This window comes from Dermacentor andersoni, chromosome 5, assembly GCF_023375885.2.
Source record: "Dermacentor andersoni chromosome 5, qqDerAnde1_hic_scaffold, whole genome shotgun sequence".
Lineage (NCBI taxonomy): Eukaryota > Metazoa > Arthropoda > Arachnida > Ixodida > Ixodidae > Dermacentor > Dermacentor andersoni.
The window spans coordinates 89,026,629-89,041,326 of NC_092818.1; the positions used below are offsets into that span (position 1 = coordinate 89,026,629).

General features: G+C 43.9%; 1 protein-coding gene across 1 annotated transcript in view; it reads right to left on the minus strand.

Moving 5' to 3' along the window:
* Positions 1-10,555, minus strand: part of LOC126530853 (uncharacterized) — a 46,094-nt gene extending 35,539 nt beyond the window's left edge. The window contains exon 1 of the mRNA XM_050178158.2: positions 10,135-10,555. Coding sequence (XP_050034115.2) covers positions 10,135-10,186 — 52 coding nt within the window. The 5' untranslated portion in view covers positions 10,187-10,555. The remainder of the gene's footprint in view (positions 1-10,134) is intronic.
* Positions 10,556-14,698: the final 4,143 nt, after the last annotated feature.

A 14,698-nucleotide genomic window follows, 5' to 3' on the forward strand; every position in this document is an offset into this window, starting at 1 on the left:
CTGAGGTGGAACATCAAAACGAGAAGTTAAATAAGTCCAGTTGGCCCAATCTATGTGACAGCTGAAGAGCGGAAAATAAAATTTTGGCATCATTAAATAATTGCCGACGTATTGTATATCGATATAATTACGTCTAATTACGAAACAAAGAAATAGTTATTTTTGTGTAAAGCTCATCCAGCGAGCCCTGTAAAAGATGCCTGTGCAGTGCCAAAGTGTCTATAGCGCTCAAAAGCACAGCCCGAAGAAAGGCTATGACTGACAATTGCGTAACTGTTTGTGAAAACCTCACGTAATTCAGAGACCGTTTTCCTGCACCCACTGACTTTCATATGTAAGTCACGGTCATCTGTGTGCGTCTTTTATGCCACAGACCTTTTTCGTTTGTGATCTATGCGTGGGGAGGAGGGGAGGGGTAGTTGGCACATATCTGCACTTTCTCATATGTGCGCCTCAAGATCACGCATGACACTGCGGCACCGTTTTCCTGTCGAGCCCTTATGTACTCATCGTAGTCTCGTGGGGAGCTTATTGTGGCCTTTTACAGCTGTATGCTTCAGTTCCACTAATCATAACAGAACTTTGTTTTCACTGTTAGGCTTTCCTTGCGCCTTATTTTTCAAGCTCATAATGTTTACTTCTCTTCTATTTTATTATTACATTCAGTTACTGCTATGTGGAGAGAGTAGTCATCATTATGAGGGGAATAACTATCCAACCCACATGTTTGCACATTTGTGAAGTGGTTAATTAGATTCTATACAATTAAATTCAGTGCGCACAAGTGGCTTTACTGTCGTCCTTTGAAGCTTGTAATATCATACAATATTTACGCTTATGCACCACGCAGGTCACAAGTTGACTTTCAACAGTTCGGTCATCTGCAACATGATCACTCATGAATACTATTGTTTCAACCGTCAGAAAATGCATAGTGCGCCACTAACCATTACCTTTTTCTTTTTCGATTATATTTCTCTCTCTCACCTATCGCACCCCTTTGCCCCTCCAACGGTACAGGGTAGCCAACCGGAGATAATCTCTGGTTAACCTCCCTGCATTTGCTTTGCCTTTCTCTCTCTCTCTCTCTTTCTTTCTTTCTTAGTTTCTCTACGTTTGCCGTAATAAAGGGGTCCAAAATTGTGTGATCCTAGTAAACAGAAATTCGCGCGGCAGTATTGCGGGAATTCGCGGGCTTCTTTCACGCTCTAAAAAACTGAGGAAGAAAAAGGTGTATAGGGAATTTTCGATATGGCACTACTGTTTTCTCGTTGTCACTTTTCGTCTAACCATAATATATGAGAAGTTCATTAATTACTTATACAAATTATCTAATCAGGCGGATTGAAAACAGTCTGAGTATCTCTAAGAGACGGCAAACGTTACCTGTGTTCAGTCCAGCTACGTGGCATTTGCATATTTTTAAACTGTGGCTAAAGTTCGCTGGGACGCCCTGCGTACGAGCATATCATTCGTCATTAGTTCCTGAACAGGCTCCTGAGGAACATCATAGCATAAATCTTGAAAACAGGAATACGATTAACTGACGTCGACGTACTACTCCTCGCGGGTAGACAGATGGGTAACCTGTTTTATAATTTGAGATGGTAAACTTATTGCCTTAACTTTGAATGCTAACTTTGAGTGCACTACCATGTCAAATACTTTAGAGAAATCTAGCATGATAGCATAAATCTGGCTGCCTTTATCAAACACTTTAGTGAAATCAATAGCGGTAGTTATTAACAGAGTTACAGGCGCGCAACTTCGCCATAAATGACATTGTGTTTAGAAAATATATTTTCGTTCGCTAAGAATTCATTGACATACCTGGCTATTATATTCTCGAGAATTTTACGGGTACCAAAGGTAAGAAATTTACGAGGATAATTATTTCGGTAATGCAGTCTTGGTGAACCTTCCTTAAGTATACATGCAACTTCTGCGGTATGACAGACGTCAGGTAGTGAAAAGGTGTCGATGGACTTCACATCCAAAATAAGCAGGGCGCCTTCTTTTGGCTGCACCAAAATTTTGAAAATTCGCCTGTGGTATGTGGTATATCGCGAAGTTCTAACACTTGATCTAAATTACTCAACGAGGCGGCCATTACTTGTTCGAGAAATGAAATTACTCAACTTAAAAATTGACAAAATTAGTCTAATTTGCTTTTCACGTAATTGTTATACGGGATGTATTTAGACAAACAAATTATAGCCCGATTCGTTCCTCAATGCATAAAGCGCAAGTTTCGTAAGGAAAGTAACTGAATCACCAGTGCATCTTGTTAAACACTCTAAATATGAATATTTCTAAAGTGGTGCGGTCCTAAGAGTTCGTTACCAACAAATATGGCTTGCGAATTCACCAGAGTTAATTCTTAGGTGTAAGTATGTGCCGTGAATTACGTAATTAAATTAGGCATTTTTATTTCTCGTAGAGTTGAGTTAAGCAACTTATATCAAGGGTTACAATTGTGATTTCTGTCATAGAAAATTTAAAAACAAATAGGCGCCACTAAAAACGCCATATAATCCACAATTTGTTAAAGAAAACCAATACGCATTCAAGGGTTCAAAGTCAAGTACCTGCATTGGAAAACTTGGTTACCACAAAGAAAAACTTTCTAAGATGCTAAAGCAGCTAGCATACACTAAAATTTTGTGTGGCAACTTAAGTACACGAAATATACAAATTAAATAAAGCACTGCAAATATTTCAGCATGATCAAGATTTGAGACAAAGAAGTACTCGAACACACTATATCAAAATTTGCGAACTTATTTCGTAGCAAATAACTTTCGACTTTATACCTAAATGAATAAAGGAATGAAGATGACTTAAGCGCATATAGAAGAATGTAGCAAAGTTTAAAAAAATAACATCCTATGTTTCCTTACTTATTGTGGTGCAAAGGTAAAAAGGAAACTGCTATGAGATGCAAACTTTGCGCTATTGGAATTAACAAGTGCATTAGAGCTCATGAATTTGTGCGAAAGTTGTTTGGTTAGCAATACAAAAATAAAATAAAAAAGTGACTCGCCAACCCTGCCCTGCGAAAGTGGAGGCCCAGCGAAGCTGTTGCAAAACCCTCACTACAGTGGCTGAGAGAGGTGTGCAATACTTTATTGATGGTTCATACGCTTGTTTTGAGCTTGGTTCCCGGAGGGACACGAAAAATGTCGTCCACCCAGAGGCTAACAGGATCACTGCAAAAATATGGTAAATAGCATCAGCAATGCGATAATGCATGGTAATTACCTCTTTTTTCCTTTAACTTGGGATAAAATGACTGGTCACCTACTGGATGTGATTTAGGATTCTACTTTTGCTCTTTCCTTAGCGTAACAGACTTTAAGATATCAAAGCTCGAACTTGCGCAAGGAAAGCTAAACGAGCAACCGAACATGACATTGAAGTTGCCGCGCGAGCAAGAGATTTATCAAATAAAAAAAAGTATCATCTGCTTGGAAGTGTCAAATATGAATGCTATTTTTCACCGAAAGCATCCAACGTAACCTCGTCTACGCATGATATTCGCTGTTTACATAAGTTTTCGTTGCCGGAAATCTTGTAACAACCTCATCTTTATTCGATTCAAGTGTTTGAAAAAAATTAAGGTTTTGTCAATGAGTAATGGTGGCCGCGGCTGCATTTCACTTAGCTAAGGAAAGCTACACGTTCCTTTAACTAGGCACTAGAAAGGCTTTAACTTAATTGCTCCTTTCGGAATAATTAAGAGCGCTATGAGTTGCTCAATATGAAGTTAGGACAAATCCCTAGAGGCAATGCGAGTACCCTAATAACGTTCCTTCAACCAAGACAACGCTACTGAATGATTGGCCTCGCATCTTCGGAATTTCACTTTCTCCAGACATCCCTATCTATCTACAGTAAGAGCAGACGCCCATCTGTGAAGTCGATGGCACAAATAAAAAAATTTCACCCCTTTGTGCCACAAACTTTGTTCTTCGCTTATTTGGCATTATAAGTTGTCAGACTGTTACCGCACCGTTTCAATTAATAATCAGTACCGTGTATTCGAACAACAGATAGACAAGCTAAGTCCGTTAGGCAAATTCGTGAGCCAGCGTCAACCGTTGGAGCTGCAAGTCTGTCTTTGCCTACTACAACACTAACGTTGGCGAATAGGAGAACATTTAACGATTCAACAAGCTAAATTTCGGCTTTTGTTCCCGCTTATGGATTTGGGAAAGAAAAAAGTGATTGAAAAAGGAGAAAAGTAAACGACGCGGGAAGTACATTTTGTGCTTTTGAATACTATTTTCTCGCGCTTTACACAGGAGTTGGCAAATAAAAAGCACATGATTTCCCTGTTCACTTATAGTGAACGCATAGCCAGCAAAGGACCGGGCATACATCGTTATGCGAGGGAAATATTTGCCCTGTCTACGTTTAAAAGTTTGATAACGTGGCACGTGCACTATATCCCGGCCTAGAGGATCAGACGAGAAAGAAACGCGAGAGCGAGTGCGCGATTTGCATATAGCCAACGGGCATTGACTGAGCTCGTAGTTTTCTCTTTGCTAAAAGCAATGAGAAGGTAAGTTTATTTGAAGAAAGGTTTATTGAAGTGTCGGCCATTCCTTGTCTCGCCCCGTTATTTCCTTTTTTCTTCCTCTCCTTCCACTTCTAGCTCTGGTTAGACTAGAAAAACAATCGGATCTCGCGTTACAGAAGTGCGCAAAAGACATTTACAGGAAAAAGAATCGGGAATCTTGGATGCCTCACGAATAAATTGCAGTATATACATAATGAGTATTAAGGAACAAGTAGTGAACAAATGTGGCTTGGAGATTGTGGTGGAAGTATTCACGCTGCTACGGAGACACGGGGAGTGCGTGGGTGAGACTATCAAAGCAGGAGCATTTTGCCGGGGCAAGAAGTAGGGAGGGGCAAGAAGTATGGAGGGCCAAAGAGCTCCAAGAAAAATAATAGACACCACAAGCTCTTGTGTTGCCTATTCTTCTTCATCGTTTCTTTTTTTCGCGTTATCGTCACCTTAGCAAGGATCCGTACCAAGTGGCTCAATTGTCATCCGCGCTTGAATAAACACGCACTAACCCTCGTAGTAAATATCACATGGCCCTGCGTTCGCATAACTACCAGAGTGGCCTGAAGACTTAAACGGTCGTGCAGATCACCTGGGGCGGTTTCCAAAACGTCTTCCATAAGCCCTTTAGGCTCCGTACTTGTAGCCAGATTGTAGCCAAAAATTTATGATTTATGGTCCATATAAAATTTATATTAAAATGCAAATAATTGCGCAGTTTGATATGCACTAAATACAAGTAGTACTCGTCAGTTACACCTGGAAACACCATGAAGAAAAATGCCGCGTCTGTAGTGCGGCAAAGACAAAGACGACAAGAAGACATATCGCCATTTAGAAGAAACATAGCGAACACAAAGTGACTAGAACGCGTTATTAAGCAGTCCGTTCTTGTTACTATTCCTACGGACTGAGTGCTTTGGGCCCTCTAGTTCAGGTCAACCATAGGTCACCGCCGACGCCGGGCAGGCAGTTTTGTTCGTTCTCGAAAAACGACGCAAAAAAGACTTCGCCGCGAAGACCTTATAGTGCGCGCTGCCGAGAATGCGTCCCGACAGGTTCGTCGCGAGACATTCAAGTGCGTACTGCAGAAAATGTGACACCGCAGCCTCGCCGCCAAGACTCTCGAGTACGTGCTGCCGAAAATGCGGCTCGGCCGCTTCACCGCGAAGACCCTGAAGTGCGTTCTGCCGAAAATCGGGCACGACAGCTTCTACACGAGCAACCTCACGTGCACTCAGCCGAAGATGCGGCCGAACAACTTCGGCACGGAGACCTTCGTGTGCGTGCAGCAGAAAATGAGGTCCGGGAACCTTACCACGCAGACCCTCACGAACGAGCAGACGAAAATGAGGCCAGGGAACTTCGTCGTATATCATAGCTGTCATAGGTGCGTGTATCATAGGTGCGGATGGGGACCTCGCACACACTGAGGTAGACAAATCCAGACTCGCAAACACACTGTGCCTAAGGTTCGGCTGTGGTGCCACGGGAAGACTGGCACGGCTAAAGGCGACACCGTTGCGCAGTGTACTCTGGAGCGCGGTCCGCCCCGAGTGGGTACCGATTGAATACCGCCCGGTCACCACAACGTTGGACAGTGAGGTTGACGTCATATGCCGCCGCACACTGTTTCCCGCAATGGAGGCTAGTGCAATAACGATTCATGTATATCAGAGTGCCAACTTGTGTTCGCGTTGTTTACGAATACAACAAACGTCCCCCCCAGGAATTTGTGTACGTGGCACTGAGTCGAGCCACTTCACTTGATGGCCTTTGCATCACAAACTCTGAAGACGACTTCACGTTTTACCACGCCGTCGAAAGCCCAGATCAAACTCTGCGTGACAAATTCCATAGACTCAAATAATATCGTCTTGATATAATCATGCAAAGTTGCTTTATGCTGCTCAATCAGCCCCGCCGATTTGCCATCTCTGTCGACGTGCGTTCTTTGGCTGCACACGGGATCGACGTCATGCGCGACTGCATCTTAATGCGAGTGTTCCCACTCTCTTGGTCGTCCACATGACATCACCGGCTACAGGTGTGTCGTGTCAGCAAATAGAACCGTGCACCGGTTCTATTGGTGTGCCAATAGACGAACGAGGAAATTAGCGTGTGCCATTCAAAGTGTTAGGAGTACCGGACGTAGACTTTGCAGACGTGTGCGCAGTGCTTAACTCAGATGGTATTGTGGTTGCCTCTGTGTATGTGTCACCAGGTACCGAACATGGGAAGAGTGCCGACTTCTTGCAACATACATTCGTTCCTCAACACGATGTGGTCCTAATTTTCACGGTCGATTTCAACGTAAACACGAATGATCCGCACAATGCCTGTTTCGTACACTGTGTGTAAGAAGACCTCGGGATGGAATTTCCGACAAATACACAATGCTGCTGTTCGCGCACCGGTTCCGGTTTTGAGTTTGTATTTACAGATATCAAAGTTCCTTTATTTCCCCGCTACATGTCCTTCTCGACCTACTTTTCCTACCTTAAAGCTCATCTGAGTGTGTTTCAATATATGTATGCAAACAAAAACACGACTATCAATATGCTTACTACTTGCAGTTACTGTGTTCAAACAGTTTACGACGGTCTCTTATGGAGACGTTCTTGCAGCTTACGCTTTGACTGTGGTGCGTGTGCGGCGCAGGCTTCGGCTTTTATATTTGATTCAATTGCCGATTTTTTTTTTTCATAGTGAAAGTAACATTCCTGAAAGAAGTTCCCGGGGAAGATTGCAGCATCTAAATCACCGCGCTGATTGCAACTATCATTTGAAGCGACACAGCTAACTCTTGTTCTAGTAAAACATATGGATGACTAGACAAATAGAAAATCGAAAAATATCTAGGCAGTTCGTCTTCGCGTAATGACCGCATAAAAAAAAACCTGAACCGATAAAAGGTGAACGCAACCGAAGCGCTCAAATTTTCGTTTTCTTACGCAATCGCTGAACTGTTTCTCCATATATAAAGGTAGAACATTTTGTTGCTCAAACCCACTCTTTGCGCAATCATTCCGGTGGCATTTGCGCTGTAGAATTTCAACATCTCCTAGAAAATGTCATCCCAGAGCGCCTCGAAACGTTACTTCTTGTGGGAGGGTCGCGGCCCTGCATTTTCACGTAGATGCTTGGGCAACGAGTCAGTGGGCATTCCTTTGTAGATATGTTAGTAGAGGTCATGCTGAGGAGGCGTATATCGCTGAAGAATGCCTTCCAGTTTCTCAATGTGTTCGCATTGTCTTTTCTCTCGAAGAAATAATTTCATCTGACAGTGTGCTTTCATGGAGTCTCTTTCTAATCATCTTTCATCCGTGCGTTTTATATCGTTTGTTTTGTTTATTTATTCACCTGGCCTGTATGCTCATTGTCGCACCCAATAACATCTTTCTCTCCCGAGTCTCTTCCCTTTCACTCGGCAGTGTAGCAGAATATGCAGGAGTTTATCTGACGCGGACGTCTGTACTGTTTTCAGGATAAATGACCGGTCACTTTCAGTGTTTTCCTTTGAACTTGTAGATATGACTGTAGGCAATGCCAACTTTGCCTCACCCAGTAGAACTACTCTTACGTTATAGATATTGACAAGTGCTTGCTAAAAATATTTTTTAACGCTGGTTTGAAATACGTAATATTTCTTGTAGAATGAAGTGTAATGGGCTGTGACAGCGACTTGAGCCCGTTTGACATTTGGCACATCTCGGTTGATACAGCGTGTATATATACTCTGCATCTGTAGGTTGAGACTGCAGTTTAGAAACCATGTATTTGGGTCTTTGCAGTCTCGTATACCGTCTACAGGCTATTTTATTCGGGTTGCGGGGTGAAGAATAAGCGTGGTGGTGATGGACAAACTTTCCGATACCTTTATTGTGTGCACGAAGAAGTGACGTTATGCTTCGGTATGATGCGAGGAACCGTTGTATTGAGCAACTGTCTGTGAATATGCCAAGTGGTACAGCAAGAAATACGTGCCTTAATATTCCCGAAGGAATCTCGCATTTCCTACTGCCGTCAGGCTATGAGAAGCAGCGCAGTTGCTACGGTTACTGCTCAAAACTGAAACATGCCTCTAAAGCGCGTTCACCGAGAACGATATAAATAAAAGCTCTCTCATTGTTGACGTTTTTAATGGAAACATATTATACTGTTGCGTTGTAACTCCGGCAGCAAACAGATCATCAAAGGTGCATGATTGTCGCTTCAGTGCTGTTTTACTCAGGCATGGTAACCAGTCACAATTCCCGATCGAGACATATGTACTCATTCGCGTCATTACCGGTCTCCTGCGTCGTAGAATTTCAGTGAGAGAAATCTGTTCTTGAACCTTACGTGTGCAAGTGTGCAGAAAGAGAAAGCGAGGGACATTCCTCTTTAATAGTCGTTGTCACATGACACCGCTTAAATCTTACTTGCATTTAATTTTTGTTGCATCTTTACGTCACTGAATGATTTTAAAATTGGGGTTCAGTGGAAACTTCAGGACAGAAAAATCTGCCGCTAGAAACGGTCAGCCTGGCGCTATCAATATAAAACAGGAAAAAAACTAGATAACACTCTTCACGAATCAAAAAGTAACGATTGGTTGTGGTGAAGACGTGCTTATTGGGGGGGTGAACATGATCGGTTTGTTTAGTATTCGGTCCCGACTTTTTATGCACCAACATGCAAGGACTGTGCAGAGGCGCTATATTAAAAACGCAATGGACATTCCCTTAAGCAGCCATTCACACAAATGAATCAAGTTACTGCTCATGTCTACCTCATTACACGCATTTGGCATTGGTGTCACCTGGTTGTTCAATATAGCGCGCATATATTGAGGAACCTGATGAAGTCCTGAAATTTCGCTAAATCTTCTGAATAGCTTCACAAAGCTATAGCCACTGACTCACTTTGGGGGTAAGCGCAATATGTGTGCAGGCAAATTAAAATGAGTGTCGCGTTACTGTGAATACGTGTGCTTCTGTGCAGCGTTTTTTTTTTTTGTGAGCACAATTTTACTGCAAGAGGTGCCGCTTTTGTGAGAAGTAACCACCTCCCAAGAACACCAGCAAAAGATTACTTATTGGTCGTTGGTTCGATGCACGTTAATTTAGGCTATGTCACTTCAGGTATTCTGCAGGTGTTTCATTGCGAGTAAGTATTTATCAGGTTACATGAGCCTACGAATGTTAGTCGAATCATAGGCTATCGGTGTTGCCCTAGCATGCAAGGAACTGAACACGTGATGGGCATATGTTCACAGGTATCTTTTTCTCGGTTATGCTTTGCTGCGAATGAATTTAATTTGATCCCAATTTACAAGCCGCCCATTTTACAGAATTTCAGCTTTGAAAGGCCGGTCATATATTTCGGGACTTAAATAATGTATCTAAATAAAGCCTCCTTCAGGACGATCAGAGCGTTTATTATTTTAATAAGTACTTTACAACGACATGTCCAACACCTGACCAAACCCATGATCTCTCTTTGGACATTCTTCGGTAAGCAGCCTATTATGTGTGGCCAATGCACAGGCTAGCAAAACCTAGTCCCGCACAACTCACCTGCCAAGAGGAGCACGACGAACGGGAACACCAAAATCAGCTGGCACTTCATTGCCCGGGTATGTTTCCAGGGGGGCGTGACTATTCCTCCAAGCACTCGAGAAGAAGGGTCATTGCCACTTCCGTGTCCGGAACGGGACAGCGCATGCTTTGTATCTCATCCGGTGAGCTGGAAGTGACTTCACACTTCTGCCCGACGTATTCCGTATCACACAGGTATCGAACTGTTTCGTGTCGGAGGCAAGTCAGAGATGTAACCAGTGGAGCGTAGCGTAGTCGCAGCAGCAACCCATCATCACGAGCCCAAGTGGGCGCCGGTGCCACTCGCCGCGTAGTTGCCCTAGAGACAGAACTCCGCCCGAGTGAGATGAAGGAAACGGGCGACGCATCTTCGACCGCAGTCTGGCGCTCACTCGTGTTCACCAGCCGGTCGCAGCTTCTTTTCAGAGCAGGCGAGGGCCCACGCGGTCTCGCAAGCGGTGCGTGACGTCACAACCTCGCCGACTGGGCCCAGGTGCCCCCTCGCGGACCGCCCCGGAGCGCGAAGCCGCCGACGCTTGCGGTTCCTCGGGTCCCGTCGAGCGATTTCGCGGGTTGGGCGGACAAACTAGCGCCGCTCAATACGTCGTTGTCAGCGAGCGTTCCCAGATGATTGCAGCGAAAGTGCGCTTTGCGCTCCCCTAACAACTCAGTTCAGCTTTTACTTCTCCGTTGTCAATGTAAGGACTATCGATTACGCTCATTTTAGGTTAACAATGTCCGTTCATTTTTCAGTGTGTGAAGGTCGGATTCAGTTTTCTAGTGCGCAACTGACTCCCTTAGGTGTGCATTGCTGATATCGCTGAGGCGAGCACTTTGTTTTTCGTCTGGATCAATATATTTAAAGATTACAATAACCACGCAGCGCGGTGAGACTCCTAACTTAAAACGGGAATCTTATGATTGCTAAGAGCAACGGCAAGGAATGACACGTGATCATTATTGTGGGACGGATTCGGCGGATCTAAGGCGTCAAACAGCGCGCACGGCTCAAGGATCTGTGAAAAGCATTTCAAAGTACACTTCCTTGGCAAATTTCAATCTTGGCATCATCTTCATTGACCAGGAGAACAATGCATAAGCAGTCTGTATTTTTAAAGTATGGTGAACTGTAGCGGTTTTCTCCATGAGAGGTTTTCCGTGAGACCTCGCAGTCAGCATCCCATGAGCATTATTTCCCCTCTCACAGTTCCGAATACATGGGCAGTATCTGTGTCAATCGATGTGTCGCCGTGTCAGCCATGTCCCGAAAAAGTAAATGCGTTCTTCAAAAGAAAGTATCAAACATTGGGAGCTACTTGCTCTAGAATCTGCCGCGAAGGAACCAGTCATAGCATTTCCAATGAGTGCGGTAATGTTGAAGCTGCTCCGGCGAGTTATGCAGCCAGTAGGATCTGCCGATTTTACTGCATATTAATAACCAATTATTCAATGTATTCATGTTTGCATTCAAATTTTCAAAACAGCAGACAAAGTGACATGCCGCCTAATGCACGTGTGAGCTTTCGGACTTCGTTGGTTCGACGTAAACAGGCCAACAATTAGGCTAGTTGTAAATACATGTACGGTCTTTTGAGTGGGATAGTCTTTTTGCGATCGCGTGTACGTTAGCTAGGTATTTTTCTCTTCATTCATTGATGCGTTAATAGCTTCGTGAAAGGAAGCAATGGGAGTCCGCGGCCTTGTATTTGGCTTAGGCTGTAGCGGAAGCTTTTCCTAGCGAGGCACAACGTATGACTACCGCCTACAGGCAGGGATTACATCGAGCCGGCTGTCCTGGGATTTTGGTGCTGTAGCGTCTTAAAAGCGATGCTGCGGTAGCCTATAGCTCCGAAGGGAAAGACAGAAGCTCGCGCGAACGAGTGTCCCTATAATCCCTCTCCTAACCCACCAGAAATGTAAGCCTCCTGAAGGCCCTAGAATAGATGTCGTCAAGCTTAAGTGACTCTTAGAAGAACGCAAAGTTTCGGTTTGATTCACGATGTCTAGTTACTAGTGCAATAAAAAAGATGAGACGCGCTGGAGGCATATCACAAGCGCTTAATCGCAACTGAAACAGGATATTTAAATAGGCACATATATGCACGTAGACTAAGTAGATGCCCGCGCGGATCGATAGGACGAAAAACGGCAACACCTTACAATGAAAAAAAAAGTATGGAACACCAAAGCAAGACGTGGTCGATTTACCTATTAAGAGCAGTATTCATATTATCGTTCGACAGATGAATGTCTCAAATAAAAGCTACCATTTTCTTACATTATTAGGAGGCCTTTGGAAATTTTGTTCTGAACTAGTTATTACATTCTGAAGCTATTTGTTTCATTAAAACCGGGATCTATCTAGACGTTCTGAACTGGGATGCCAGATGTGATTTCTCCGATGATTTCGTGGCCACCGACTCTTTCTGCGACGTATGTGTTTTTTAGTTTTCCATGGGCCAAGCATCTACAGAGACTTTCCTGTTTCCTTGATCAGTAAATTTTATGTTTGCGAGAATTTTTTTCTTCATACTGTTCCCCAGAAGAGCTCGCGTGACAGAAGATTGCAGGCAACGCAACTGCCGAGTTGCTTTTTAGTTTACTGTGACAAGGCATATACGGAAACAATTAACGTTACTATAGTTTATAAAATGCTTCCAAGCGCAATTTTCAACAATTATAGAATATCGGGAAATTGCAATATTACCGACAACACAGCTCCTCGATCGGCAACACAACAGATCAAGTGATTTCTCTCCCGCTATTAGACACGAACTGTGCTCTATTATAAGAATGACTTATTTTAATGTATCTAGAATGAAGGGCATTTACCAAAACGTCTCGCGCTCTGACCTACGTTATATTCAAACCTTTGCGGAATTCCGCATTTCATTACCTTTAAATAGAAACACAGAAGTCCTTGTTTGTCGATGGTGGCTTGGAACAACCTGTGCTAAATATATTAGAAGCACTTGCCTCGCCGAAATTCTCCCAGTATGAGTGTGGTCTTGCGAAAAAAAAAAACGTAGCATCTCGTTTAATAATTCCAAGAATTCCAAAAAAGGGGGTTAACGAAGTAGAACATAGGGGAAGATAATTGTTCTTGGTAATTGAATTAAAGAAATGATAAATTAATGGCAATGAAAGTGGATGAAAAAACAACTTGCCGCAAGTGGGGAACGATCCCACGTCTAGACCTTACGCGTGCGATGCTCTAACCAAATGAGCTACCGCGGCGCCGTTTCCCCATCCACTTTCTGGTGTATTTATGTTTTGCTACTAGAACTAACTCTGGGAGTGTTAGCCAGCGCCACCACTCACAAACCTTGGTGGCGAATGTGGAACATACTTTCTGCCGCAGGCGTCACGAGTGCGTGATCTTTCTGAGGAAGGCAACTAACTGGTCAATAAACCCACACATGCTACCTGAAGGCATCAATGTGAGTTGTGAGTGGTGGCACTAGCTAACACTCCCAAGGTTGGTTCTAGTAGTAACACATAAATACCCAAAAAGGGGATAGAGACTTACTTTGTTTATTGCCACCATGCAGGTTATGCCTTCTTGTTTTTACTATCGTCTCTTTAAGAATATTTTTTGTGGTTGTGTTCTGATGAGACTTTTATGTGTTGACATCACTCAATGCGCATTAACTATTATTGTAGAAATCAATCTGCAAATCCATTTGTAAGTGCACAAATCTAAGCGTGTAACTGTACCAATAGCTGGAGCCATATTGCGGCGCCAGCATCTTTTAACACGGAAATATGTCGGTCAGCGTATGTCAGTTTTCCTATGTCAGTCTGCGTATGTCAGTCTGCGTATGTCAGTCTGCGTATGTCCGTCTGCGTAAGTCCGTCCACGTCTGTCTATCTGCGTATGTCGGTCTGCATAGTCTGTCAGTGTATGTCTGTCTGCACCTGTCTGTCTGTGCATGCCTGTCTGCTTAAGTCTGTCTGCGTCTATGTGCGTAAGCCCGCCTGCGTAAGTTTGTCTGCGTCTATCCGTCCGCGTCAGTACGTCCGCGTATGTCTGGCTGCGTAAGTCCGTATGCGTAAGTCTGTCTGCATATGTCTGTCTGCAAATGTCCGTCTGTGTATGTCTGTCTGCGTAAGTTTGTATGCGTAAGTCTGTCTGCATATGTCTACCTACGTATGACCGTCTGCGTAACTCTGTCGGCGTCTGTCTCTCCGCGTCGGTCAGCGTATGTCTGTCTGCGTATATCAGTCTGCATCTGTCTGTCTGCGTATATCAGTCTGCATCTGTCTGTCTCCGTCTGCCTGTCTGCGTATGTCTGCGTATGTCTGTCCCCGTAATTATGTCTGCATAGGTCTGTCAGTGTATGTCTCTCTGCGTATGTCTGTCTACATCTGTCTGCGTAAGCCTGCCTGCGTAAGTCTGTCTGCGACTGTCTGTCTGCAAAAGTCCGTCTGTATGTCTGTCTGAGTAAGTCTGTATACGTAAGTCTGTCTGCATATGTCGGCCTGCGTATGACCGTCTGCGTATATCTGCGTAAGTCTGTCCGCGTCTGTCTCTGCGCATGTC